Here is a 27,937-nt window from a genome sequence, read left to right as displayed (position 1 = left end):
TCAGGATGTTTAGAAAAAAAGAGCGCCAAAAGTTTTGTGAACTCAATAGCAAGCTGAAAAGTAAAGGGCAAAATGTATTTTAGAGGGCATTAGGCAACATTGGCTAAGACCTAAGGGAGAAATATGCCTTGCCCTTGCCTTGCCTACTAAACAAAGAGGGTTCCTTTGTTCTCCCACAATGGGAATTTTGGAACTTATTGTGTTCATTGTTAGAAATTCAAATACCCTGTCCTGTTATGAGGTGCACACACTACATTCAGCCTACTTGCACTGCCCAATCATGTACCCTAGATAGTTACTTTTAAAGATGCCTCAAGATTGTTAAAACAGGGTCTGAAAATATGTAGTGTTTGAGCTGGTCTTTTGTTAGATCTTTTGTGGTCAGTATTTTTCGCTTCAACATGTTTCCTCAAGCATGGTGAGAGCGTCTTTCTTTGACAATAAGTATCAGAATGGGGTAGGCATACAAGTTTTCCGTACGTTGAACTGAACCTTTCAACATAGAAACATGAAAATCTCTGGGAAGTAAAGTGAATGACAAGGTCAATATAATATATTTCAAGCTGAACCAAAACCTAGACAATACTCTCATGCCCACTAGGTAAAATAAAAATATAAAGCTACGACATCTGGCTTTAAAACAGTAGGCCTCCCTACCAGAATCGACGGAAATTAATTACAAAAGATTTTTATAACACTAATCAAAATGTATAAAAACTTAAAAGCATTCAACAAGACAATTTACCACAGCTCAAAGTATTATCCGTCTCTACAGGAAAAGGGGCGCTCAAAACCGGATCATACGGTATCAACAAATTCAGGATCAGAAAAATACCTTGGCTGAATATAACAAGCGGGTTGAAATGGCGGCAGTTTATATACATATAATGGATGGTGGTGGGGTAGACTAGATACCAGCCGCCAAACAAAATTTCCGGTACATTGCAATTTGTGAGCGAAGAGCCGAGCTTCAAACCATTCTGCTTTATATTCTTCTAGTAGAAAGGCTGTAATATAGTCATTGTTAGCCACTATTTGCAGAATTACTCCATAGGTATCGCTAGCTAGACGAAAGGCGTCCCCAATGCTATATCTAAAACCTACAAAGCAAGACAGTGTAGAATAATCTTTGTGTTTTGAAGATTTGTTTATAAATAAGTGATTGAATAACAATAACAGTTCAATAGAGCTTACTTACAGCGTATCCCATTACTTACCAGATATTGTGATGGTGTTGCAGCATTGTGTGCAATCTCCCAAACTCTCCTGGATGTGCTCAGGTGGTTCAGGACTGTCTTCAGCGGTGCCTATCAAGAAAAAATTATCTTACTCAAAGCCTGTTCGATAAGTTAGAGCAGAAATTAGCCATAGCATTTAACAACAGCTATCTGTCTCAGGTGACAAAAACCAAGTGGATGATTCCTCAGAACACGTTACTGTAAAGCAGCGATTTCAAAACTCGATGCATGAGAACTATCAGGAAAGCCTATGACTACTGCACATGGTGACCGAAAAGCCAGTACTCCGATAGAGGAGTACTCTGATAACAAAATGACTCCAAAGTCTTCAGACAATACCTCAAAAGAGTACCCCAATTTCTAGAAATGTTCAGTAAACTAACATATTTCCATGCACGCACCAACTCCGTTACTCGAACACTATTGAGATATCAGCCACTGCAATACTTACGTGCGCCCTTGGTTTTGGCATTGTTGTGATGCAATACGCCATGCACATTGGCATCTGCCCAATCATGGCAAAACTCGAGTTGGTGTCTGTTACTTAGACTTAGCGGCACATTCTTAAAGTTTCTCATGCGTAATGATTTGAAGAACGCATGTTTAGCCTCCATCCTTAAGCACCAGGTTCCTCTTGGAAGACCAAATCTGGTAAACAGTTACATAAAGTTACATGAAGTTTAAAGTTTTTATGTGACAACTGATAATTACATAGTAAAATAATGCTTGAGATTGAGACATACTTTTAAAAAAAACATCACTGTAAAGTGGGATGCTGAACCAACCGACATACCGCAGCCAGCGGACCGCTTGCCATTAAATTGGAATGACATGAATCATGCTATATATATTTATACTGGCCTGATAAAATTATAGAGTTTTTGCCTGAGAACTCACTTCACTATGTAGTAGGGGATGTGTACCAAGTAATGCATCTTGGGAGTAATGGTGTGAGCTCCATATACGGTCACCCAGGTTTCTAGGTATAATTTTATTAGCGTTGCGGCGGTTGTAATCTGGTCTTTGTTGAACGAATATGCCAACAGAACGGAGGTAATTTCAACCATCATCAACAGCAGTCTGTATTCTGGAATCTCTTCAATATTGTGGCCAGCCAGTATTAAAGGTAGAAGAAAGCCCAAACAGATAGTTTGAGTTGCTGAAAAAAGAGTTATAGATTAGATCTACAAAAAGCATAAGTTGCGTGAAAAGGAAAAATATATCAAAATTTGAAAAACTATTTTACCTTATTTCTTACACGAAGCAACAAACATAATAGGACTTTAAAAAAATGCTAAAATATTGTAGTGGTTTAGATTGGGAAAGTCGCTCCACAAATCACCAGTTTAGAATTTAGATCATTAGCATTCCTCATTGACTGTCGAAATCAAACAAAAACGTATTCAACTGCAGTAGGCTGAATACGAACCAGATTGACCAATTTTTCCGGTGTCTAGTCCATTGAAGCAAGATCTTTCCAAGCTACTGGGTGCATTTTTCTTGTCGTCTCCTCTGTATGGAAAGTTTTTGATGTGTTCATTCAATGACGATATAGAAATTATTCGGTTTTCCAGTAGCCTAGATACGAACCCCTTTATGGCATAAGGAAGAGTTCCTTCGCACACAATATGCATAATGTCAACAGGAATGCATTGGCAAACATCAAATCCATCGATCTTATCTAATATGGATAGCGAGTTGATTCCGTATCGCTTTGAGTATTCTACACGCTGCCGAGCAGGCATCTCTGGACCGAGAAGGAGACAGTGGCGACGGTGACTCTCTATGTCTCTCAGTCTAAACTCCGTGTGGTTAAACTGTAGCATGTTTAAAAGCAATAGAAAGCAATACAAAGTTTCGCATCACACTGACGAAAAGAACTAGAAATTCAGAAACTTAGCAACCACACACTAGTAGCGACGTGCGACAGCATTAACATAATCCCTGATTCAGCGCACGGAATAGCTTCTATTCAAGATAAAAGTCTTATGATAAGTGCATAACTAAAAAAGTTAACACAACAAGCACACTTCTGCAATAAACTGTATACCATAACACACAAACCTGTTGGATAATCTCTTGTGAGCTACCATAACACGTCCGACATTTCATGGCTGCCCCTCCCACTCCTTCTTTAAACCCTGCTACCATATTGGCTGCTGGAGTGTCGCCAATAAAAAAAAGCAAAGATCCTTTATAGATGTCCTTTCCGTCCCGATTCACAACTTCAATACCATCCTGAATAAAAGACATAGAATCTTTACTGTTTTATCCTTTTCAAACAATGGAATAAAATACATTTTCGATCATAGACTTTTCATAAAGAAACTCTTTCACTAGCCAGAAAAGAGGTCAAATAACTTGAAGTTTAGATTCATTGCCAGGCTCTAGCTCCGGTTTTCAAAGCTAACCTATTACTATAAGAATATTATGATTACCTTCTTGAGTACATTAATTTCCTCGGCAAACTTTAGAAGGATAGCTTGGACTCCATATTCCTTAACGTCAGCAGAGTATGCCACAGCAAACAGGTGTATGAATTTCAATTGGAATCTGTGCTGAGGCGGGACATTCAGTAACGTCCAATAGAAAAGAGCTAACCATGAAAAACACAACAGTGTGAGATATGCTGTTTAAAAAAAAACAAATATTGTAAAACCACGAAATTCTGTTCCTGAAAACATGCAGCAAAATTCCACTTTACCTATCTTGTGCTTTTTTCTTTTGGAGCCAATTGGATTCACCTAGAAAAATATGACGATTATCAAAAGAATATGACCTCAAACCAACGCATGTGATAAGGATCAACAAAAATGAAAACTATTGAGTATTTGAAAAGCCATGTACGACGGTCAGTGATGGGACCTGAACATCTGCATGTTGACACAACCGAAACATAAATGGTAAATTTATTTATAGGCCTACGCAGAATTATGCCCAATTCTTCTGTGTTAGATGAGCACTTAAATTTGAGAAGGCAGTAGTCGCCAATAAGTTTTGTGTAGCATAGTTGAAGGGCTTTATGATCCTTAAATCAACACACTTTTATTTGAGCTGACATACCACTTCAATATCATCATAATAGGCTGCTACCATTATCTTTTGCCCGTCAGCAAAAAAGTCAGAATTCTGTGCATAATCAGCATCTATGCAGTCTTTGATTGCCCCATCTGGAGAGAATATTGGAAACTGTACTACATTCCGGATTTCTGGACTATCTAACATTATCTGCAAACAGATGAATGAATACATGAGAACATAGACTAAAGCTTTTTTGCATAATTTTGAAAGCAAAATGTTGGTTGTACTTTTAGCATTTAGTTAGGTTCCATGAGGTGATGATAGTTGGTCGACAATGTTGTGTTTCTAGTCAAAGATGACTCAATTTCCTCATGGAACCCTATTGTGTGATGTTTATATTTGTCTGATAAATTAGAGCAACTCTTCAGGGTGACAAGTGCTTTATTGTTCATTGCTATATTGTTGATGGGAACAGCTAAGGCGCTCTTTGTTTACATAATCATTAGCAAATTAGGTTTACAAATGGTCTGAAATAAAGATATGTTCAGTACAATGGGAACATGGCCAAGCCAATTAGCAAAATAAGTCACTATAAATAAACTCACTAACTGTAGACCAACTATCAACCTAGGGAACCTAACTTGTTACACTAACTTAGCTGTGTCACTGAAAAAAATTTAAAGAGCTAATCCTGAAAAAATTACTTGTCCATAGCCAGTTCACTAACGGTAATTAGCAGGAATCAATTCTTATTGAAATCGCAGAACTATGACAAGCGCAGCACATTTGACAACCTTTTTCATATATTTTCTCTCAGAAGTTATCTTGCATGTTTGCAGTTATTAAGCGCACAAGTATTTACCTGGAGAGTTGATAGTACGGATACATAGTAAAATGGTCTTCTAGCGGTGTTGTTGTAGCGAATTGGAGTCGATTCCTACAAGCCACAACACGACATTTAGGTTAGGATACAATTAATTGGTTGGTGTACACTTTAAGGAAAATTCAAACGAAAGAGGCTTATTTCCAAACAGGCTTTTATCATATCTTTATTTCTCTAAACACCCCAATGGTTCCAAGGCAAGTGATCTAATGTGAATATTGTCAATTGACTGCAATTCAGGGGCGTATTTGACAGGGCAGTATTTGAGTTACGAGTTTTCGTGAGTGAAAATTTCACTAGTGGGTCAAATAACCAAAACTCATTAGTGAGATCATGTATTATTGCATAACATAACAGTACCTCTTTGTATTGCCTTAACATGATTAAATCTAGTAAAGATCACAAAGGAGATTATGAGATAACATGTTGCTGTCATTGAGCCAATCGACATTAGTTAGTTTTGTTTAAATCTCTAGCGCCATCATAATACACTGACATATAGATATATAGTATATAGGTATTGGGAGCTAAAATAATATAAAATCGTCAAAAGTTAAAAGCGAGTACATATACAACTACAAATCTGTTTTGTATGGTTAAAAACTTGATATAAAATCTAGTTTTTGACCATACGAAATACATTTGTAGTTTTATACGTACTCGCTTTTAACTTTTGACTGTTTTATATTATATATTATGTTCGAATTTTGGTTATTTGTGGACTCAGTAGAATCTTGCAAAACGCTCTGAAATGCTGTAAATGTTCACCATTTTAGAAAAAAATTTTCCGGGTGTGACCCCCGGACCCCCCACTGGAAGGGCGCTCGGGCGCCCCTCCCGGACCCTCTCCGCCAGCGCGCTCCCTCAGCCGCTGCGCGGCCTCAATCATTCAGGATAACTAGTGGGTCAAATATATTTTTTAATATGCCCCAGGACTGCATTGACTTTTTATATTACATATTTGCTATCACTCCGTGACAGGGGCTATATTCAGCAATTTTCAACACACTAGTTTGAAAAGATTGATCAAGAATGAGCCCTTATTCTCACTATTTTGCCATAATTAATATATATTATGGCATAAATATCATGCTAATTTTTAAATTCACTGCATAGATAACCCTTTATTACTATGATTATGATTCACAGTCACAGCATTGTTCTTTTGTTTACATTACAATTATCACACTAGAGATTTCAACACGAAAACTCGTAACTCATGGATGCTAATATACGTCCATGGACTCTGTGACACTAAAGCATTAACCCTCTCACCCCTGATGCCAACTATTTCGGGAGAAGTTGTTCACACTTGGGCCTGAAGCCAACACTTTCGGGACACTTTCTGAGTAACTTTATTGATACTCCTTTTGTGTTTATCGTTTTTTTATAGCTTTATTTCGAAAGATAACAGTCTGAGGATTGTTTTGATACCAGAAATGTGGTTGGATAAAAGCATTTTACTAGGCAAATCCTGTGATAGATTTCAAACTTCAACTCTGGAGGTCGCCATATTGAATGCGTTTGCCGAAAGACAACGGCTAAATCTTACAATCTAACGTAATAATTAGTTCAGGTGAAGAATTTAGCAGTGACAGTGATCTACAACAACACTATGACCGTTTATTAGTAGCACAAAGTGGGTTTCAATTGCACAACATCAAAATTACTAAATAGTTATAACTTTTAAATTTTTCGAATAAAAAAATTTTATTTGACAAATCTTTTCACAATTTTAGTTGATAAAAACGATACATTATATTAGTTTTGTACTCCAGTTGTTTGCATCTCGTGTTTATTATCATAACTGCAATAAATGTTGTCCTTATAGAATGTAAATATGATATATAGACCTTATATACCAATTGATTGAACAATGGAACGGAAACTACATTATGCCATAATATTGCGTATAGGCTCATAATTTCAGTTCTATTGGTTAGAACTCCAAATTTTTTTTTGCAACTTGATGATAACACCTTTTCTTGTTATCCTAATATGTTACTGAAGTGTTATCAACCAAAAAGCTGACTTGTAGTAGCAGCCAAACTTAGACTTTTCGATTTCCAAAAAATGTATTGATTTGAATCTTATCAATAACATCCTATATAGATTAACCTAATGTGTATATGTTAGTATCAAAATGTAGCTAAGAATGTTACCAACAAGTTACAAAAAACTATTTTCATTTATCTTGAACGCAGCTTTATTTATGCTCAATCTAACACACCTCACTTTATTAAATATTGAGTGTGAAAAATTAATTAGGCCAGGGGGGCACTCAACTGGAAAATAATTAGGGCTGAAAGGGTTAACTAAAATGAAACACTGAGTGATCGTAATCTTTTAAAAACTCCCAAGAGTTAACGCAAGAAGAATTATAGGCCTATATTATACTCTTTAGTTTAAAAATATTAAGGATTTGATCAGCATCTTTTCCGAATTTGCTTTGTATTCTTAGATTATAGGCAGCAAACAGCTAGATAATTTTTTTGATTCAGTGTGTCAACTAAAATTTGACTTTTTTTAGTACAAACACATTAAGAACTCACAATTAGGTTGAACTTCTCTTTAAAGTATCGCATTCTAGTGTGTTGAGTGGCTAGACGCGTGAATCCATGACAGGGGAATAAACCGCCAACATCTATTCCATGTTCTTTTTGCACTGTATCCGTTAACAATCGTTTCTGTTCATTCAACAGCTCAGTGACAGTGGAACCAATCTTTTCAATGTGTACATTGGGAATATTACTTGTTGCAAGACTTAGCATAAATTTGGCACAGTTCTTCTCCAGTGAAGGAGGTCTAACAGTTTGCTCATCTGAAACAATTAACAAGAATAAGATTGCGTTTTATTGTTGACTGGCATGTCCATTTTGAGAAAAATATAATTTTAGGAAGAATGTGCCAATAGTGTCTGAATTTCCTGATAATGAGTTTATACTTACTGTTACGATGATGAGGAGATTGCGGATCTGGGTCTAAAACTGGCTCTACAACTGGTTCTAAAGGCATTGATTCAATATGAGTTTCAGTGTCCTTGTGTTTCCTACGAACGTGCCTTCTATAACTGAGATAGCTGTAAAACAAGCAACTACCATTCAGTGTATTTTAAATTGACAACCTATCAGGCAAATTGATTCCAATGGGGCTTTTACATTATGGTTAGCTCAATTTCAAAACAGAACCCTTATCATATGACATGACATTTATTAGCCAGATTTAAAAATACCAAATAGGACTTTAGGGCCAACTTCATATCATACCTTCCGTAACTCATGCCGCAGAAACATGTTATCCGAAACCTTGGATCATGTTTATGAACTCGGATGACATGGAGAGTGAAGACTTTATTTGAATTGTGAGAAAATCCACATATGGAACAGCTATAAAGCATTTCCTAAAATTGGAATATTAACAATTATTCAAAATACCAATGGCTCAATGAGAGCAAGTGTTACTAACATTTCAGAGGACACTTTGTTGAAATAACAAAATAATATCAAAATATCCCTATAGTCTGATCTGTTCAGAAAGAAAATTGGCATATTAGAACACTTATTACAAAAATCCAACATATATCCTATACAATTTCTTGCCTAAGTCGGAATTCGGTACAAGATAGGGCAGTTTGAAGTGAAAGTCCACTGGGCCTCCACAAGATCCAGGATTCGGGTTCGCAGAAATATATTCAACAGCAGTATCGTCAACAACATGTCCTAAAACAAGTTTTAAAATTGCAAAAGCAATCTACCATTTTTTATGGACTAATCTAAAAACTCAGATAAAACTTATTATCAAGGGTTATCATAGGCAAGACAATAACAATGTGATTGGTTGCAATAGACCAATAGCAATGCAGTCATTGTTTAGGCTGAAAGCTTGTCCAATAAAATATAGTAGGCTTGGCTATGAAGAGAGAATACTATAATTTTGGTGTAGTTGGTTCATTTCAAGTCAGAATACTGTATCGTAACCGTTGAACCTACAGTACTTTGGCGTTTGAATCCGTTGGGCTAAGATTTTTAGCAATAGCCGTTACAAACTTTCTGCAATAATGGAACAATTCAAAACCCTTTTTGAAGAGATAGGCGATACAGCGGCATACGAAATATTACTTGGTGAGTATACGCTACATTTATAGTTTGACTTGATCACTAAAATTCAACGAGATAATTTTTATTTTATATACTTTGGAAGTAGGCATCTACTAAAGTGCCCAATGTTGAACAAAGCGTAAAATATATTAAAATAGAATTCGTTTAAAACATTTTATTACTAGTAGTTTCATACCCAACGGGTAATCATCATCAGAATCAAAATCACAACTATCTAGGATTAGACAAATGAAAGGTGTAGGCCTAAGTTTCTGAATTGAAATCAAGACCTTGAAATCAACCTAAATTAAAAGGCTCTTCGCTTTATTAAGTCAAGTTTCAACTTTCTTTTAATTTACAATCCCTTTTTATAGAAAACATGAAACAATAATATTTTTTACTTTTGTGAGAGAGGCCTAATCGCTACATAAAGTAGTATGTTTGAGAGCAGTCACCCGAACAGTAGAAGATCTAAAGCGTACCTATTTATATGCAATGAATGAATATTATTTATCATAATTAAATAGATAGCTATATGCATGCAGGGAGTTCTTGATGCAGGCCTATGCAACGCAACAGACATATTGATAGGAGCAAGGAGTTGTATGTATCCCACATACAACTCTTTAGTCTTTGATAGAAGTCATGAAGGAAATTTTGTTTGTAAGAACATTCAGAGGTTTTCAATTGAGAAAAGATTACTGCCGACACAATTCAAGCCTGGGTTATAGAGTAATTAAAATTTCTTGTTTAGGCCATAGAGTAGTTAAAATTTCAAAGGTATAAAACACAATGCCTATGTAAGCCTACTAAACAGAGAATAGAAAGAAGGCCAAAGAAAGAAGTAATCTTTACAATCACCACACTTCCAACATCATTCGTTTCAAATCTTGTGTTCTTACCCTTAAATACATTTGTGTAGCCAACTCCTTGGTGCAGCCAGCCAGCATTTGAATAATTAATTTTTACACTATCTTGTTGACTACTAGTACTAGCCACAGCCACAGCCACCCACCCCACCATCCATTTGTGCCTGGGTGGCTGTGGTACTACTACTAGCCTAGAAAAGATTGAAATATAATTAAGACTTAGTAGCCTAGTAGTACTAGGCTGCTAAGTCGGAATTATATTTCAATATTTTCTTTCATTAACTTTTAACTTTTACTCCAACTAAGGCAACTAAATTCTGACAGCTGTAATCACAAAAAAGTTGCACCTTCAGTTACTCATTAGTGTCACTTTATGGTTGTATGGTTGTATGGTTGTCAAGTTATACAAATAAATGAAATACTTGACTCACTGTATGAGCATAGATTTGTTACCAGATACGCTATTGGCTAAGAATATTCTAACGAGCTAATTGAAGCCACAATGAGTATTCAAAGGTTCTTCAACATTGGTGCCCAAATCAATGATTTAGAATTAAGTTGGAATGATTAGGTTGTCACTATTTTTTTGTAACTTTGAATTCAACTCTAACTCTGTGAGTCTGTGGGGGCTGCTGCTACTGCTCTCTCTAATTAAGGATATAAGTTAACTCACTAGGAATTATTTTCCTCCAACAAGACTGGTATGGTTTGATTTTTTTATGAATTCATTTTAGATAATGATATCCTTGATGAAGAAGTGATACCTGACTTGCAACCAGAGCAGCTTCAGCAGCTTGGTGTTGGGTGAGTTGTCTTTGTTTGGTCTGATAGACTACGCGATCATGGTATTCATGTCTATGTTATAACCTCCGCCAGTTGGTTGTTCAAATCACAGGCCGGCCAACGTGTTCGGTAGCGCTCGGGCGGTGGTGCTCGGGCGAGCACCACCGTCCGAGCGCTACGAAACACCTTGGCCGGCCTGTGGTTCAAATAGAAATTAGGCCTACTTGCAACTCAGCTTCTTTTTGCCAAGGAGTTCTTATTGCCAAGGAGTACAAAAATACTGTCTAGGCGAAGAACAAAGATCAACTACATTACCTCCCCAAATGGATTAGTTGATAGCTAGGGTTTGCAATTTGTTTTAGGCTTTAGCAATGTCAATCATTTTTGTTCGCCATTTTAACTTGTATGACAGGAAGAATTAAGAATTGGCTAAGAATTGCTTATGATTGCATTGCGTTACGTTTTTATGTGGATCCAAAAAGACATTCTGAAATGGCCAGTTTTGGATTTACATTTACCTATGCTGTAAACTTTACTAGTAAGTATTACTATGGCATTATGTTAAGTATGTGAACTTTCCTTATAGCTCTCTGGGGAAATGTATGAAATACCTACGAAGACTCAAAGAGCTTGTCAAAAGTGTTCAAAAGGTAAATTTTACGTTCTTCTTTTAGCAAAATTTAGCTTGATTATTGTTGAGTATAATAGTTTTATGCATATCATTTATATCGGAGGCGCCTCTATTATTGGTCTTTGCATTTTCAGAATAACTTACCAAGTGCTGCCCCCTCTGTTGCGCTTACACTACCAACACCTAATGAAACTGCTTCAACACTCGGCGCTGCGGTCGCATCACCACCTGCTTCCATGCCGGCCACACCTAGACCTGTGGTTACCACACCTAGACCTGTGGTTACCACACCTAGACCTGCGGTTTCAACACCTTCCTCTGCTGTTTCCGCTATTTCAGGATCACCTGCCGCCGAACCTATTGCTTCAGCCTCTGCCACTGCTGAGGCGACTGTTTCAACACCCTCTAGCTCTCCATTGTTTATGCGAGTGAGTAACAGCAATATACTGTAAATTATGTTGTTGTTGTTGCTGTTGTTAATATTTATTGAGGTTAGCTAGAGAAAATAAATCCTGTCGACCTGTCTAAATTCGTTGGCTGTTCTTTGGCTGTCGATAATGTTGAATTGATTGCACAACTTAAATTTGTAATGTAAATTTTTACGTACATTAGACCTGCTAAGTATGGTGCTGTTTGAATTGTTGAATCTTAGTAGGTTAGCCTTGATTGAAAGCGCTTGTAATGGGCAACTCTTGGTAGTCACACTTTATCGTTCGAGCAGACACTATGCATTTTACACTGCAGTATTTTCTGTCTATGAGAAAAACTCCGCCTTAGGCAATTAATTAAGTAATTTGCCTTAAAAGTTAATATACACTATGGCTTTTCCCTATAGTAAGTAAGAACTCAGTTTTATTGTTTTATAGGAGCTCAATGTACCTCAATTTACTGGACGAGAGACCAGGAAAATGGTTGTACAGGCGATTGGGGAAGCTAATTGGTCCCATAGTCACAGCAGACCCAACTACGATAGTGTGGTACTAAAAGTCCTGAGGCAATTTCCAGATAAGAGTGACATCTTCAAAGACGCTAGCTATACCGAAGATAAGGATTGCTACGTGAGTTTTTTTTATAATCGTGAATAGGTCTACTTACTACCGGGCATGTAGCCTACTGTCCTGCAGATTCATTTAGCAATACTTGGCATTGGCGTGCAGCTTTCCACAATTTATTATACAGAAACTTACATCATATCCGTTATCCATCAAGGGTTATTTCGTGTATGTAGAAATTTTCTAAGCATTTGACCCTCTCAGGGAGGGAGAGAGATACCTAATGCTTGTTAAATACCTGTCGGAGTTGTCTACTCTGTCATTTATTTTCATGCATTCACTATGAATGTTAATATGGGCTATTGAGTGATATTTTCATATTTATTATGAGAAGTGTAATAAGTGATCCAGAAAATGTAAGCCCTTCCGTTGATATTTATGCAACTGAAACTGAAATGATTGAGCTTCTAATTGTTGTTTGGGGAGGCATAGCTTCATTTCAGCTTTATATTAGGAATGAAGGGTTAGCTTTATTTTTTTACTATCATAGTAAACGCTATGAGCCAGTGTAATCTAGCGTTGATTTGCATAACCACCATTGCAAGAGTCCAAAGCTGGGTAAACTTTAAATTTGTTTCAAGATGATTGGAAAATATTCTGTCTGATGGACTAGAACTGAGCAACTCTCTCTGGTTTTCATGCTAGCTAATCTATACACATATGATATTTTTATACTCCCTTTTTAGTTTTGTAATCATACTATTTTTTTGCGCATCTATAGTTTATCAGGATCTACATTCTTTGCTTGTAGAAGGTTTTCAAAAGACAGTTATCTTGCAGCGTAAGAAACAAAAGAAGCTACTATGCGAAAAAACAAAAACTCGATCAAGAACCTGCTGCTTCGGTCACCGGGTTCGTATTTTACTTGTTAATTCTCCTCTTTATTGTTGACGTCATAAAAATAATTTAAAATTTACCGTTTGAGATGAATAGTCAATCAGAATCGCAATTTATATTGACGTCTTAGGTTTTGATGATAAGCATTATAATATTGTATGTTTATGTATGTTATAAGCATTATAATATGTTTTTTATGTATGTTATGCTTTTGATCTTTGTTTGAAGTGAATCATTGTAATCTATTATCCGCACATCCCCCTCCCTTTGCAAGGACAAATAGACATCTCAATGTTTCATAAGATTTCTACTCATATAACTCATAAAAATGCGACAAACACTTTGTCTTCTGTAGCCATAATTTTCATCTTTTAATTTCTTACAGGGATATAGTGGTGAGGGCAGAGGCACTAGTGGTTTCTCCGAGCAAGGAAAAGAGGAATTTGCGGGTTCAAAATCTTGACACAATTCCACAGGTAAGGTAGCATAGTTTACTCAATAAGAGTATCAGGGGCTAGCGGTAGATAAAAATTTGTGATCCTCATTGTCTGCGTTGGAGTTACCCCCACTATAAAATAAGATCGAAGTAGCCGCTTATAGTGGGTGCAACTCCAACGCAGACAATGAGGATCACAAATTTGATCTAGGCTAGTGGTACTAATTTATAACCAACATCTTGTGTTGCTTTCAGTAGATCTCTTAGGTGTGTGCAGCTTGCTTTATTGTGTTTTTAAAATATATGAGGGAGTCTTGATTATGCAACAGCCTTTCGAGCGCCTTTTGTTTCATCCGCTAAATGTTTCAAGTAATTTTTGTTGTGGTATTACCATTCTTGTTATACATCATTGTTGCTAATGATCGGGCTCCACTTTGTCGCCGCCAAAATCGCTTCTAAATTAAAGATTTGCTTATATTTCTAATGGCAGCATTCACTGACAGTCGCGTTTCGAATAATATTATAATGAGGCATGGAGTGTCAGTGTCACGGCTTTTAGGGTTCCACTTCTTTGAAAAGGTGGACATTTTTCTAACAATCTATTATGTAACCAGTTATATACTCCCTGATGGCACGGCTAAACTTGATTATTGTTGAAATTTTTATGGTAACTTTTCACCCTTTATAGCAAGTTGAATAAAATTTGTAGTTTTCGTTGATGATGCCCTAACTTTAACCACAGTAAACTATAAGAACTCTATAATCAGTCTTCATATTGCAGAGTGCGGTAAAGGAGATGCTTCGTCCATCATTGTCTATTAGGAAAGAGGCTTTTAAGAACATGAAAGATGGTTGGAGTGGCATGGTTGTTGAGTGGCCAATTTATGGACAGGAGGCTTTTGTAAGTATTACTCTCCAAAATAACATGAACTTTCAAAATTTTGCCCATTCTCCCAGTATCCTATTTTGAGCCCAGGTCTCACGTAGTGTTTTAGTGGATTGATATTAAAAAGCTACAAGCGAAGTCTTTGCAATACAACCTGCACCGAATACCAATTTGCATGAGCTGAAGATGGCTACCTACTTCCAAAGCACAATTTTAAATAAACTTGACTAGACTCGTCACTCTTTATAGTTTCTCAAAGAATAATGTCTTAGTCTTGGGATTAACTGAAACTTTAAATGTTATATATTATTGGAGACCGAGTTGAACTGAAATTCATTGCAAGGGGAAAATTCCAGTTAGTTTCTCTCTATGGAGGGAATTTATAATATGTGCACAGTAATTTATAGTTTAAACGATGGATGACTTGCCGGATTATGGTCAATTTCGGCAGTTGCCTGTCCTATCTGGCCACTGGATTAAACGATTGCCAAGTTTTTATTTAGCACTATTCTGGCGCAGCATTGAACGTAATCCTACCACTGAGCAGACTTACTGCCTATCTATTAGGAGTTTTCTTCTCCATAATCAGAGGATAACTTTATGGTCTTCTAAAAAATCTTCAGCACTCTACTCCCAAATATGTCTTTGGCATAGACTTTGAACTATGTTTTCACTGAAAATGTATGGCATACCTTCTCTAAGTCAGAATTCCTAGCCTGTTTTCTTAGTAATAAGCAATTTCTGAAAAATTATGAGCAAAAAGTTATGAAGTCTAGATTTGTTGGCTATTTTTTAAAAATAAATATGTTTGGGCCCAAAATCAAAGGAATAAATTTCAAGAAAGAGTAAGGTATTGTTTTACTATTATGTATTCCACTCCAACTTGCCCATGTGCATAAACCATTATTGTTAGTATGTGTTTTCTATAAAATTGTAGTTTGGGGTTGTAACATATTCCTGCTGGTAGGACAGTGTTTAATCTAAGGTGGAATAGGGAGAGGGTTAGCCGGAAAACACGACAGCCTTGCCGTGTTTTCCGGCAAAGAGATAATCCTGCACCTCTAGCATTATACAGGCAAATTATGGCAAATCACAGTCAGGGATGTGATTCATAAGCTAAAAAGTTTATTTTAAGCTATTTTGTATTAGCTCCGAACGCTGGCTTACTGTACGCTATTCATTGCCTTCACCATTTAAGTATACCTTAGGTGGTATTTTTATCTATCCACTTCAGTATATAAACACATTTATTTCATAATTTTATGATTGAAATGCTGCCTCGGGCTTTTGCTCAAAGTACTTTGTCAACGACTTCCGTCAGCAAGCTAAAATGAATTTTGGAAATCACATGCCTGCTAGTTATCCATCGTTTAAACTACACATATAAGACAACTCACATTTCTAGCTTCGATTTCATTCATCTGACCCTATATGCGTTTAGGTTTTTACATTGTAATTATTACTATCTAAGTAGGCTTCAGCATAATTGAATTTCTAAAAAAATTTCGGCGTTGTGGTCAGGTCAGATATGTGTTTCTGACTGGACATCTATCTGACCACAGCTTTTAAAAATTCACCACCAAAGTTTTTTGATTATATAAATAATATTGTCAACTCGTATTAAGTTTGTTAAAGGTCTATATCGTTGAGGGCTTAGAATTACTTCATGTAAGAGCAGTAAAGTGGTTCATTGAGGGTCATAACTAGTTTTTATTTACGGGCAAGTCGACTGAATGTCGATATTTCTTGAATTCTATAGATTTGCTACAGGAAGAATATTGAAGATAAATGTTTGTACTTTATTTCTCGCTTGCTAAAATGTCTTCTTCTTTCAAATTAGCGTCGATATTTTGAAGTTGCTTATTTTTTTATTGCTTGTTAGCTTATACCTGAGCTTGAGCTCCTTCTGAATCGGGACTTGGATTTGGACGCGTTGGGAAAGCGAGCAGAGGATTTGTTCATGGCTGCATGTCCAAAAGAGACTAATCGTAAGTGTATTTATTATCTTCAAATTTACGTACTTTCTTTGCAGAACAATATGTTACTTTATGCGCTAGCAACGGCTCAATTATCAAAATAATATCAACCGCCAAAATGATATAAGTCGGAGTCGGGTGCCCATGATTTTAGTCAGTATTACTGGCTTTTTACCTCACGATAATAGTAATCTACGGAGTTTGTCTCACCCTATTTTCCATTCCAATGCTTTACATGTGCAGCAGCTTAAACAAGAACTAGTCTCTATTGTTGGAGGTCTTACCTGGTAGTGTGTAGTCAAAAAAAGTTTAAATATAACAAAAATACTTTGTTTGCAGCGAATGATTATGGATTTGAGAAACTGGTGATCGTGATTGGAAAGCGCCTTGGAGACAAAAAGATGCTGGCCGAAACACCCGAACACAAAGTGAGTGGATTTCTTAGTTCGGTAACTTATTAACGTCATACATTAGGCTGACTATTGGTTCGCAACTCCAACTTAGCGTGTTAGAGGTTATTAGGATGTTTATACAGGAATGTTGTTAACGTCATAAATTAGGCTGACTATTGGTTCGCAACTCCAACTCAGCGTGTTAGAGGTTATTAGGATGTTTCTATAGGAATGTTGTTAACGTCATACATTAGCCCGTCTATTGGTTCGCAACTCCAACTTAGCGTGTTAGAGGTTATTAGGATGTTTCTATAGGAATGTTGTTAACGTCATACATTAGCCCGTCTATGGGTTCGCAACTCCAACTTAGCGTGTTAGAGGTTATTAGGATGTTTCTATAGGAATGTTGTTAACGTCATACATTAGCCCGTCTATTGGTTCGCAACTCCAACTTAGCGTGTTAGAGGTTATTAGGATGTTTCTATAGGAATGTTGTTAACGTCATACATTAGCCCGTCTATGGGTTCGCAACTCCAACTCAGCGTGTTAGAGGTTATTAGGATGTTTCTATAGGAATGTTGTTAACGTCATACATTAGCCCGTCTATGGGTTCGCAACTCCAACTTAGCGTGTTAGAGGTTATTAGGATGTTTCTATAGGAATGTTGTTAACGTCATACATTAGCCCGTCTATGGGTTCGCAACTCCAACTTAGCGTGTTAGAGGTTATTAGGATGTTTCTATAGGAATGTTGTTAACGTCATACATTAGCCCGTCTATGGGTTCGCAACTCCAACTCAGCGTGTTAGAGGTTATTAGGATGTTTCTATAGGAATGTTGTTAACGTCATACATTAGCCCGTCTATGGGTTCGCAACTCCAACTTAGCGTGTTAGAGGTTATTAGGATGTTTCTATAGGAATGTTGTTAACGTCATACATTAGCCCGTCTATGGGTTCGCAACTCCAACTTAGCGTGTTAGAGGTTATTAGGATGTTTCTATAGGAATGTTGTTAACGTCATACATTAGCCCGGCTATTGGTTCGCAACTCCAACTTAGCGTGTTAGAGGTTATTAGGATGTTTCTATAGGAATGTTGTTAACGTCATACATTAGCCCGTCTATTGGTTCGCAACTCCAACTTAGCGTGTTAGAGGTTATTAGGATGTTTCTATAGGAATGTTGTTAACGTCATACATTAGCCCGTCTATGGGTTCGCAACTCCAACTCAGCGTGTTAGAGGTTATTAGGATGTTTCTATAGGAATGTTGTTAACGTCATACATTAGCCCGTCTATGGGTTCGCAACTCCAACTTAGCGTGTTAGAGGTTATTAGGATGTTTCTATAGGAATGTTGTTAACGTCATACATTAGCCCGGCTATTGGTTCGCAACTCCAACTCAGCGTGTTAGAGGTTATTAGGATGTTTCTATAGGAATGTTGTTAACGTCATACATTAGCCTGACTATTGGTTCGCAACTCCAACTTAGCGTGTTAGAGGTTATTAGGATGTTTCTATAGGAATGTTGTTAACGTCATACATTAGCCCGGCTATTGGTTCGCAACTCCAACTCAGCGTGTTAGAGGTTATTAGGATGTTTCTATAGGAATGTTGTTAACGTCATACATTAGCCCGTCTATTGGTTCGCAACTCCAACTTAGCGTGTTAGAGGTTATTAGGATGTTTCTATAGGAATGTTGTTAACGTCATACATTAGCCCGTCTATGGGTTCGCAACTCCAACTCAGCGTGTTAGAGGTTATTAGGATGTTTCTATAGGAATGTTGTTAACGTCATACATTAGCCCGTCTATGGGTTCGCAACTCCAACTTAGCGTGTTAGAGGTTATTAGGATGTTTCTATAGGAATGTTGTTGACGTCATACATTAGCCCGTCTATTGGTTCGCAACTCCAACTTAGCGTGTTAGAGGTTATTAGGATGTTTCTATAGGAATGTTGTTAACGTCATACATTAGCCCGTCTATGGGTTCGCAACTCCAACTCAGCGTGTTAGAGGTTATTAGGATGTTTCTATAGGAATGTTGTTGACGTCATACATTAGCCCGGCTATGGGTTCGCAACTCCAACTCAGCGTGTTAGAGGTTATTAGGATGTTTCTATAGGCATGTTGTTGACGTCATAAATTGGCTGGACTGGTTTCGGCTCCAATCTGACTTACTTTTTACTGTTTTAGGTAAGCCATTCTCTTCCCCACCTCAAATTTGGGAAACTCTGTGTGGATGGGGAAAAGTTAAGCGTTAGTGAGGACCCTCTCGTCCTGCTAAAACTTCTGGCAGTATTTTACATTGGGGACATCGAGTTTGGCGACGCCAAGAAGTTTGGCCAGCTGCTGGAGTTTACCTTCTTGGGCTCCAGCACCGTGAGAAAGGGAAGCAAGTATTTGTCTGTCGACAAATTTATGGAAAAAATGAAGCGGGTGAGTACCTAATGACTCAGCTATGCTAGTTTTATATCTGTCGAAAAACTAAGTAGGATTCGAATGAATTTCTATGGTAGCAATTTATCATATAATTCATGAGAAGAGAACTCCAAAATGTAACTTTTGGCGCAAAAAACGATTTCAACCAGTTGTAAAATCATTGAAACTAAAATTTCCGAGAACACTCATATCCTAAACTCATTGGTCGAGCTTTTTGCCGTCTTCCTAGTCTTATTTTTAACGTTTATTTTTCATGTTGGAATTATCATAAATCATAGAAACATTTTTTTTCTCTTTTGCAGGAAAGCCGAGCCGACGATGAGTAGGCGAAGAAAAGCAAGTGCCGGCAAAGCCTGGAACGCTATAAGTCTAAAACATAACAACAAAATTCATAGAACACAATTCACACGAAATAGTAACCTTTCCAATCCAGTATGCCAAAGTGACACCACTTTTAGAGCGAATTATTTACGTGATTTGGGGTTTGGGCTTACTCAATGGATTTTATGGAATCGTGCTCTCTTTTATATTATTGTAGATAGTTTTTTTTAATTATTATTCTAAATCGATCTTGATCAAACAGATGCTGTGTGTTTTTCGAGTTATTTAGTGCTTTTATTAAATGGTGTGTGTGTTTTTCGAGTTATTTAGTGCTTTTATTAAATGCTGTGTGTGTTTTTCGAGTTATTTAGTGCTTTTATTAAATGTTAATAATAAATTATATATACTCGCTGTTTAAAAATATCCTTGGCTGAAAAAAACGCAGAGCTGTTTGTAAAGTGATTAAACTTGTAAACACTTGCTGCGTTCAAATTTGACCCTAAAATATAATGCGCCAAGCGTGTAAAACCAGGTTGCAATGCTAAATGCACTCAGCGTGTGAAAATCGTCTTCGTATAGAAAACTCAGTCAATGTTTAAAAACTGCAATTTTTAAACGCTAAGTGCGTACATATTTTGGTTTTATGATTAATGCACAGTGTGAATAGAAATTGCCTTGAAAAATGACCATCAGCAGTGCGTTAATTTTTAGTTGCACATCGCATAAAACGATGAATAGAAGTGTGTTTTTATTGAATGAATAGCGCATGGACATTGCATAATTTTCGAGTGTGTAGTTTTTCAGGTGCATTGAAAAATGACCATCTGAGGTGATTGAATACTGCATAGATTTTTTTTACAGTGTACTATTGAATATAAAATTGGACATATGTTAGATGAAAAATCATTATTTGTTTAGCAAAGGTTAGCTTATTAAGGACACACAAAATATGATTATGAACTGGTCAAAAAGAAATTATTTCAATTGTACTAGCTAGCAGCTCCATTATGAAGTTTCATCCATTTGTAGGCCTACATTCAGCAAGAAGCTGAGCCTACATAGTGAACACGTATTTCTAGTATAGGCTCTAGTTGAAAAGTATTTCAATTTTCATGGTTCAAAGCTTTTCCTTGTCATCTCTTAAACAATCAGTCAGCTCATAACAATTCTTAACTTTTACTCAAGGAGTGTTTGAATAGCACATGGAGCTACCCAGTTTACACAGCAAACCTTGATTGGGACACCATAGTTTGTGTTGCTAAGAGACCCACATACCTAAGGTAAGTGTGTGAAATCTTCAAGTGCCTACATTATTCAAAAAGTTAAAACCGCCTAAAACGCACTACTTTATTTAACTAGACAACATAGCCGTTATAATGTTATTTGAAAACCGAATAATAGCATATTTTGTTTTAAAAGCCTTTCGACTTAGTAAAAAGTGTACTGCAGTTCACACTATAGATAGTTTTGTGAATTGCTTACGAGCTACACTCTTAAATTAATCAAGCGCTGCACACTTTGTCATAGGGTATACTGCCATCACATCAATTGTATACCGTTTAGTGTGCATTGTAAATTTGAATACTGCTCACTGTGTAGCAGTAAAAGTGACCAATATTGTCTTAATGCATACTGCACAACATTGAAATGACTCTCACTGCACCGCTAATGCAACTGCAAGAGTATCCAGACCAAGCATACTGCAAGGCGTTTTACATCTTGGATTCGATGAGTACTTTTCAATGTGTAGCTGTTACTGTTCTATAATTGTCACTATTCTGCTCAACGGTTGTTAGCTGTATAAAAATACTAAAAAGTCTCTAATCAGGTTTGTTTTTTTTTGCTCAGATCAATCCATTCACGATTGCTTCCACAGCATAATTGATTAGATTTTGACATTTTTAGTGACCAATACTGCTAGAAGCATTTTGGGTCAAGTAAAACAACAACAACACAGGCAGTCAATGGTATCTAAGCATAGAAGATGTAGTAAAATACGAGTGTGTTAAATGTAGGACGGATCAATATTTTCACTTCCTGCGGGTTAAGCAGTTGTTTGCGAGACGTGATCACATTGTGAAAAATAATATTTATAGAATAGCACCAAGGTGATGCATACATAAGGCTCACTCATACAATGATACATAGTTTTCAATATGAATCACACGTGCTCATAGAAAGTATGTAGTGATAACAATGGCTACCAATGGTCTATTGGTCTACCAATTATTTTTAATAATATATTTTGGCCGGTTTAGAACAAACTTAAAGAGTCGTGTGTCCTTCTGTAGTTTGGCTTTTGTCACAAAACAAATGACAGTTCTACTGAACTACTTGTTGCATTAGAAACCAGTTTAATCATCTCTATTGCTATAAAACAAGTGATTGGGATTACAAAGTTAAACAAGAGGAAAATAAACTTGCTTGTGTGTACCCATTCATGCAGCATCCCATATTCACACATTTTATATTAACACCAGCAGTAGACCCAGCGTTGCCCAGGAATTGTTCTAACTTCAATCTCAAGGAATCTTGTGTCAACCATTACTATCACTTAGGAAGTTATTGACAGATACCTTTCTTGGAGAAGGCTGAATTTCTGTGCTTACCCATGGTAAAGGAATAATCATTCATAATATGTTAACACACTGTAATGGTAAAAATTAAACTTTAATGAGCTTTAGAATTGTCATTAGTAAAGTCAGATACAAGTAACTTTTTGGTCCAAATTTTCCATAAATCATTTAAAACACAAAAAAAAGGCCCATTAAAGTTATATCTGGATAAACTTGTAAGTTATTTAATTGGTGTCACATATTTAATGCATCATCTCATCATCAAGTAAAGTTTCTGACATTTTGTTTTCTCTGTTTTATAACCTCTGACGTTGCTTGATATTCTGTAGGATACAACACCACAAGGCTTTTTCGTAGACTCTTGTTTTGCTAAGTGAGTACCTGCGTTGTCATTATTCAACTTGTCATTTGTTGGTAGTAAGGGTAAAACTCCCCACCTACTTCTTTACCTAATATCCTCTTTCTGTTGCTTGCCTTTGTAGTAACTCCCTAACATTCTATTTTAAAGTTGGCTTCTGTATGCATACACACGGCTCTGGAGAGCTGTAATTCATGGCACTTTCACATTTCATAAATTGGTTCTTTGAATTAAATGGACATGCTGGAAGCTTTTAATAATTATGATTGATACTGAAAGTTTTTTTCAACAATATCAATCTCCATAATTCTATAATGAACACAAACAAAAATAGGATTCAAGTATATATAACTGCTGTGAGGGTTGTCTAGGTTGTATTCAAACTTAAATTTTTTATGTTTGTATCAGCGCTAACACGAGAAGAGAATTCGATTTAAGGGAATCTTCATTTGCATCTTAAATTTAAACAATGCACTTTATGTTTAGCCTTAAATACAATCAATTGTTCAATTACTGTTTAGGTGTTGACTAAGACAAAATTGTGTTAGCAAACCATTAATGCCAGGTTCACCTCTGAAAATTAATCAAATTCTTAAGGGCACTTTTTGGTATTTTGGACAGGCAGAAAACATTATTGGATACAGGTGAAGCTTTTAGATCCGAATCATATTATGCATTCAATTTAAAAAAAGGGTAGTTTTGATTGCTATTCTGGCAAGTGACTGTCTAAGATAAATGGGTTAGTCAGATTCTGTGTGTGACAGATAGGTAAATGTCTTGACATGCATCAGCAAAAGCTATGACCAGAGAAGTACATGAATATAAATGTATACAGCCTTTCATAGCATTTCATGACATCAAATTATGTTGGTGGTTATCTTCTAGCCGGGTTCACTTCACTTTGCGTTGTTTCGGATGGAATTTTTTATGTTGAGTTGTATTGTGTTTCATTGTAATGTGCTCTATACATGCATACACATGTACCAGTACATATTATATTGCACTGCCTTGACTGCATATTGACCTTGCTTTTCCTACAACTGAAGTAGTTCACTGGCATCGCTAGAATCTCTCTCACTTATTAGAACATTTGAAGATTGTTGAAAAGTTGGCAAATTTTAGTTGAAAATTATCATTCTATTTCAATTAATTGAGCTGCTCTTGCTACTCATAATCATGTATTTTTAGCAAAGAAAGCTGAGGTACACCGAGCCCTAACCCTTCAACATCTAGATTTCCCTTTTTCCAAAAAGTTCTAGTACATTCAGCTTTTTAGTGTCTGAACCACTGAAGATGGATTCACCTTGAAATTCATATATCTAAAAGTCTTATTGCCAACTTTGGATATTTGGATAAAGTTGGCTAGCGGTATTATACTTCCTCATAAAATTTATTCAGAATTGGCCATCACAGACATTTTACGTCATGACAATTGGTCATTTTGAATAATAGCTAGCGTTATCTCTAAGTGTAACCGGTCCATAATTAATGTGCAAGAAATATTTTACAAATAATTCATTTTTGTTGAGTTTGTCATAATTTCTTGGTTTTACCTTTTATGTAAAATCTGCCAGTCGATACTTTACTAAAAAAAGAATAATATTGTTGGTAATGAAATGGTGAGTTGAAGTTTAATATTGACTTAATGAAACTGATGAAGTGCAGTAGGGATGTCTATGTTTTTTTAAAGTTTCAACACAGTTGTTTTATTTCTGGTAACTTTCATGCGATCACAGAATTCTTTACACGTAAATAGCGAGGATACTAAACTTTAGTCCAATCTGGTGCACAAACTCATGAAGTTGACGAGCAGCTTGTTAAACTAGTACTTTAACAAGTACTATCCAAGTTACATAATCACCTTTTGGAGGCAGAGAATTTGTGTGTCAAAAGGAGAAACAATGGTTGTAGGAGGATAAAATCTCTTGACAATAAACCTAATATACTGCCAATTTAACCAACTGAACTAGCCAAACAACTTCTAGAATCACAAAGCAGTTGTCCGGATAATTATGACAGAAAAGTTAGAAAAAAAAACATATATTGATTTTTTACTTATGGCGCACCTGATGATCAACCACAACGCATTTGTGTTGCGCTGAAAATGTTTGAAAATCCTTGATATACACATGTGCAGTAAATTCCCAAATATTTTTGCTGAATCAAGCATGAAATTTTCATGTACTATTAGTCTAAAGAAAATTGTCAAGAATATCTAATGAATATGTTTGAACACAGGTAAGGTAGTGACAATTGCAATAAAAAATGACTAGACTTCAGAGGTTCCCGAAATATTGATTTTTTGATGCTAGCGAGCAGCCATTCATCCCCATGAAAAAAATTAAAAGCTTGTTGGTTGTGAAGTTGCTATTTGTTTAAGAAAGGTTAGTTTGTGAAGGACACATAAAGTATTTTGCAAAGATGTTTGTCAAGGCTACTTTGACCTGGCAACCTCCACTCAAGCTTTCAACATTCTACAATGCTTTTGTTTACTATGAGAGTGTAGGACTCTGATATCTGATCTCTCACGTCACGAGATGTAGTCAATCAATAATGTCATGATTTTCTTTAGCAAGGTATTACCTCGTCTTGCTGATCTATTTTAGCTGTGTTAGCCATGAGATGGACCTCACAACTTGCTATATTCAACAGTATAATTATCTAGTATGTACAACATTGTATGAACATTTTAATAGGCGTGTATTTAAAAATGAGATAAATAGTTATTCAGCTGTTACGTAACTACATGTAACAGAAAGCTTACATAACTTTTATCTGTAGGTGGTTTACAGTGAGAATAAAGGGTCAGTTAGCTACGTGTTTAATACATTATGTTCCCGTGACACGTGTGAAGTGCATCGTGTGGGTTTGGAGTTGTGAACAAGTTGTGTTACCTTGTGGATTAAGTATTTCTATAGACATTCGCATGATGTGGGTTGACTTTGGCGCGTTGTTGAAAAAGGTAAAGAATTATACCCTATTATTTGTAGTAAGCAGGGCAAAAAGGAGAGCAGGTGTTGGTAACATAAAACATCAAAAACGACCAAAAAAGGACAATGGAAGTATTACAAAAGCTTAAAATCGAATAGCTGGCGTTGTATTTTAATGTACATAATTCGGAAGTGCTGTTTTTATTATTCACAAGCATGATGAATTAAATAAAGTTTAGCGAACTGCAAAACTTCATTAGCTTGGAGAATTTTGCCATTTCCAAGATGCTTTTAAGTTTCGGAATAGCACAAATTTCTGAATCATACGTGTCATAGAGAGGTGATAAGCTCATGGTGATTGACTACGGACTTTCTGACCAGGTGAATGTTGTTTTTTATATTATATCTCTGAATTGTTAAGTCGAAGATTGGAACCAGGTTTATTGGGAACAAAACAATGGAAGCGTAACACACAAACAATTTGCATGACACCCCCTTAACCGAAACAATAAAGCATTATATTTTTACTTATTTAACACATCTAAGTAGTATCGAAATGCATCTACATTCGAAAAATTAGCAGCCATAAGAGAGTACTCTAAAAAGAACAACCAATTGGAATGCATCTCACAGACAATAAACTTGTAGTAGAAAATGTCTAGCGTTATCGCTCTGCATGAGCTCGCTGAGTAAACTCTAGTGCAGACCATCGCCTCACGGCGCAATATCACTTGATATATCGTCAAGTATCTTTTTACCTTAGAGCCTCAAATTAACTGCACTGTTAATTTTTCTTGGTCTTTCATAACATAAAATATGTCCAGACCAACATACAACAACCAATTAGTAATAAAGATGAAATTAGACAAAATGCTATTTATTGATTATTTCTTATGACATAGGACACAATCAATTACAGTATATTTATGTTGCATTGAGCACTAGTTAAAAATCATTAGGGTATACACTGCATAAAGAATTCCTAAATAAATAAGCTTGAACATTTTTTACAATTCAAGCTCGAAGAAAATTGTTAAGCATATTCGATGAAACCATTACCAATTATATATTATACCATTGTAAGGGATTAGACTATTGTTGAGAAGTAATGACTACGTATCAGGGTTCCATTAAGTATTGATTATTTGATGCTAGAGAGCAGCTATTCACACTCTTGAAAAGAACTAGACAAATGTTGGTTGAGAAGTCATTATTTGTTTAGGAAAGGTTAGTTTGCTAAGGACACACAAAATATTATTATGAACCAGTCTAACAAGAAGTGCTTTCAATTGTACTAGCTAGCAGCTCCATTACAAAACTTTATATAGTGATAAGCCTACATTCAGCATGAAGCCGAGCCTACATAGTAAACACGTATTTATATTACAGGCTCTGGCTGAAAAGTATTTTAATTTTTATTTTTCAAAGATTTTCCCTGGTCAACTCTCAAAGAATCAATCTTCAGCTCATTACGCTTTTTAACTTTTTCGCGACAAGTGTTTGAATAGCGCATGAAGCTACCCAATTTACACAACAAACTTTGAATGGGACACAATAGTTGGTGTTGATAAGGGATCCACATACCTAGGGTAAGTATATGAAATATTCAAGTGCTTATAATATCCAAAATGTTATTTAACCGCTTGAAATGCGTAATTTAATTTAGTAAGACCACATAGTCACTATAATGTTATTTAAAAACCGAATAATATCAATATTTTGTTTTTAAAGGCTTTCGACTTATCAAAAAAGTGTACTGCAGTTCACAGTGCAGATAGCTTTGTGAAATGCTTACTAGCTACACTCTTAAATTAATCAGGCACAGCACACTTTGCAATATAATATACTGCCATCACATTAATTATACTGTTTAATGTGCATTATAAATGTGTATACTGCTCACTGTGCAGCTGTAGAAAGTGAGAGATATTATCTTAATGCATACTGCGCAAGCTTGACATGACTTTTACTGCACTGCTAATGCAACTACATAAATATCCTGTCCAGACTTACTGCGATTCACTTTACATATTGGTTTCGATGAGTACTTATCAATGTGTAGCTTTTACTTTTCTATAACTTTCACTACTCTGCTCAAAGGTTATCAGCTGTATAACAATACAAAAAATATTTCATCAGGTTTGTTTTTTTGTCCAGATCAATGAATTAATGGCTGTTTCTATAGAATACTCGATTACATATTGACAATATTT

At 36.0% G+C, this 27,937-nt stretch overlaps 2 protein-coding genes and 1 long non-coding RNA gene across 8 annotated transcripts in view; 2 read left to right on the top strand and 1 right to left on the bottom strand.

The window, feature by feature from the left end:
* LOC137396185 (uncharacterized) overlaps positions 1-27,937 on the top strand; it is a 242,605-nt gene that overhangs the window by 82,147 nt on the left and 132,521 nt on the right. The gene's annotated exons all lie outside the window — the stretch shown is intronic.
* On the bottom strand, positions 536-8,857 carry LOC137396684 (uncharacterized). Its single transcript, XM_068083000.1, has 13 exons — positions 8,409-8,857; positions 8,091-8,221; positions 7,695-7,963; positions 5,122-5,196; positions 4,302-4,466; positions 3,943-3,982; positions 3,677-3,834; positions 3,303-3,476; positions 2,668-3,055; positions 2,136-2,397; positions 1,690-1,886; positions 1,218-1,307; positions 536-1,100 (listed from the first exon to the last, which is right to left on the bottom strand). Exons 1-13 carry the CDS (start codon positions 8,537-8,539, stop codon positions 799-801), a joined length of 2,382 nt encoding a protein of 793 aa, XP_067939101.1. The 5' UTR covers positions 8,540-8,857; the 3' UTR covers positions 536-798.
* LOC137396262 (uncharacterized) lies at positions 6,644-20,281 on the top strand. 6 transcript variants are annotated; one of them, XM_068082452.1, is made up of 12 exons: positions 6,644-6,781; positions 10,843-10,912; positions 11,478-11,541; positions 11,657-11,950; positions 12,389-12,580; positions 13,326-13,426; positions 13,797-13,887; positions 14,629-14,748; positions 16,616-16,721; positions 17,049-17,137; positions 19,294-19,536; positions 19,842-20,281. In XM_068082452.1, exons 3-12 carry the CDS (start codon positions 11,494-11,496, stop codon positions 19,863-19,865), a joined length of 1,308 nt encoding a protein of 435 aa, XP_067938553.1. In that variant the 5' UTR covers positions 6,644-6,781; positions 10,843-10,912; positions 11,478-11,493; the 3' UTR covers positions 19,866-20,281. The 6 variants fall into 6 exon arrangements, with proteins under 6 accessions (XP_067938553.1, XP_067938554.1, XP_067938555.1 ...); XM_068082453.1 differs by having other exon boundaries at positions 6,645-6,718; XM_068082451.1 differs by lacking the exon at positions 6,644-6,781 and adding an exon at positions 8,997-9,263 and having other exon boundaries at positions 12,443-12,580.

The sequence above is a fragment of the Watersipora subatra genome, chromosome 5 (genome assembly GCF_963576615.1).
Source record: "Watersipora subatra chromosome 5, tzWatSuba1.1, whole genome shotgun sequence".
Lineage (NCBI taxonomy): Eukaryota > Metazoa > Bryozoa > Gymnolaemata > Cheilostomatida > Watersiporidae > Watersipora > Watersipora subatra.
This window is presented reverse-complemented; position numbering and strand designations above follow the sequence as displayed.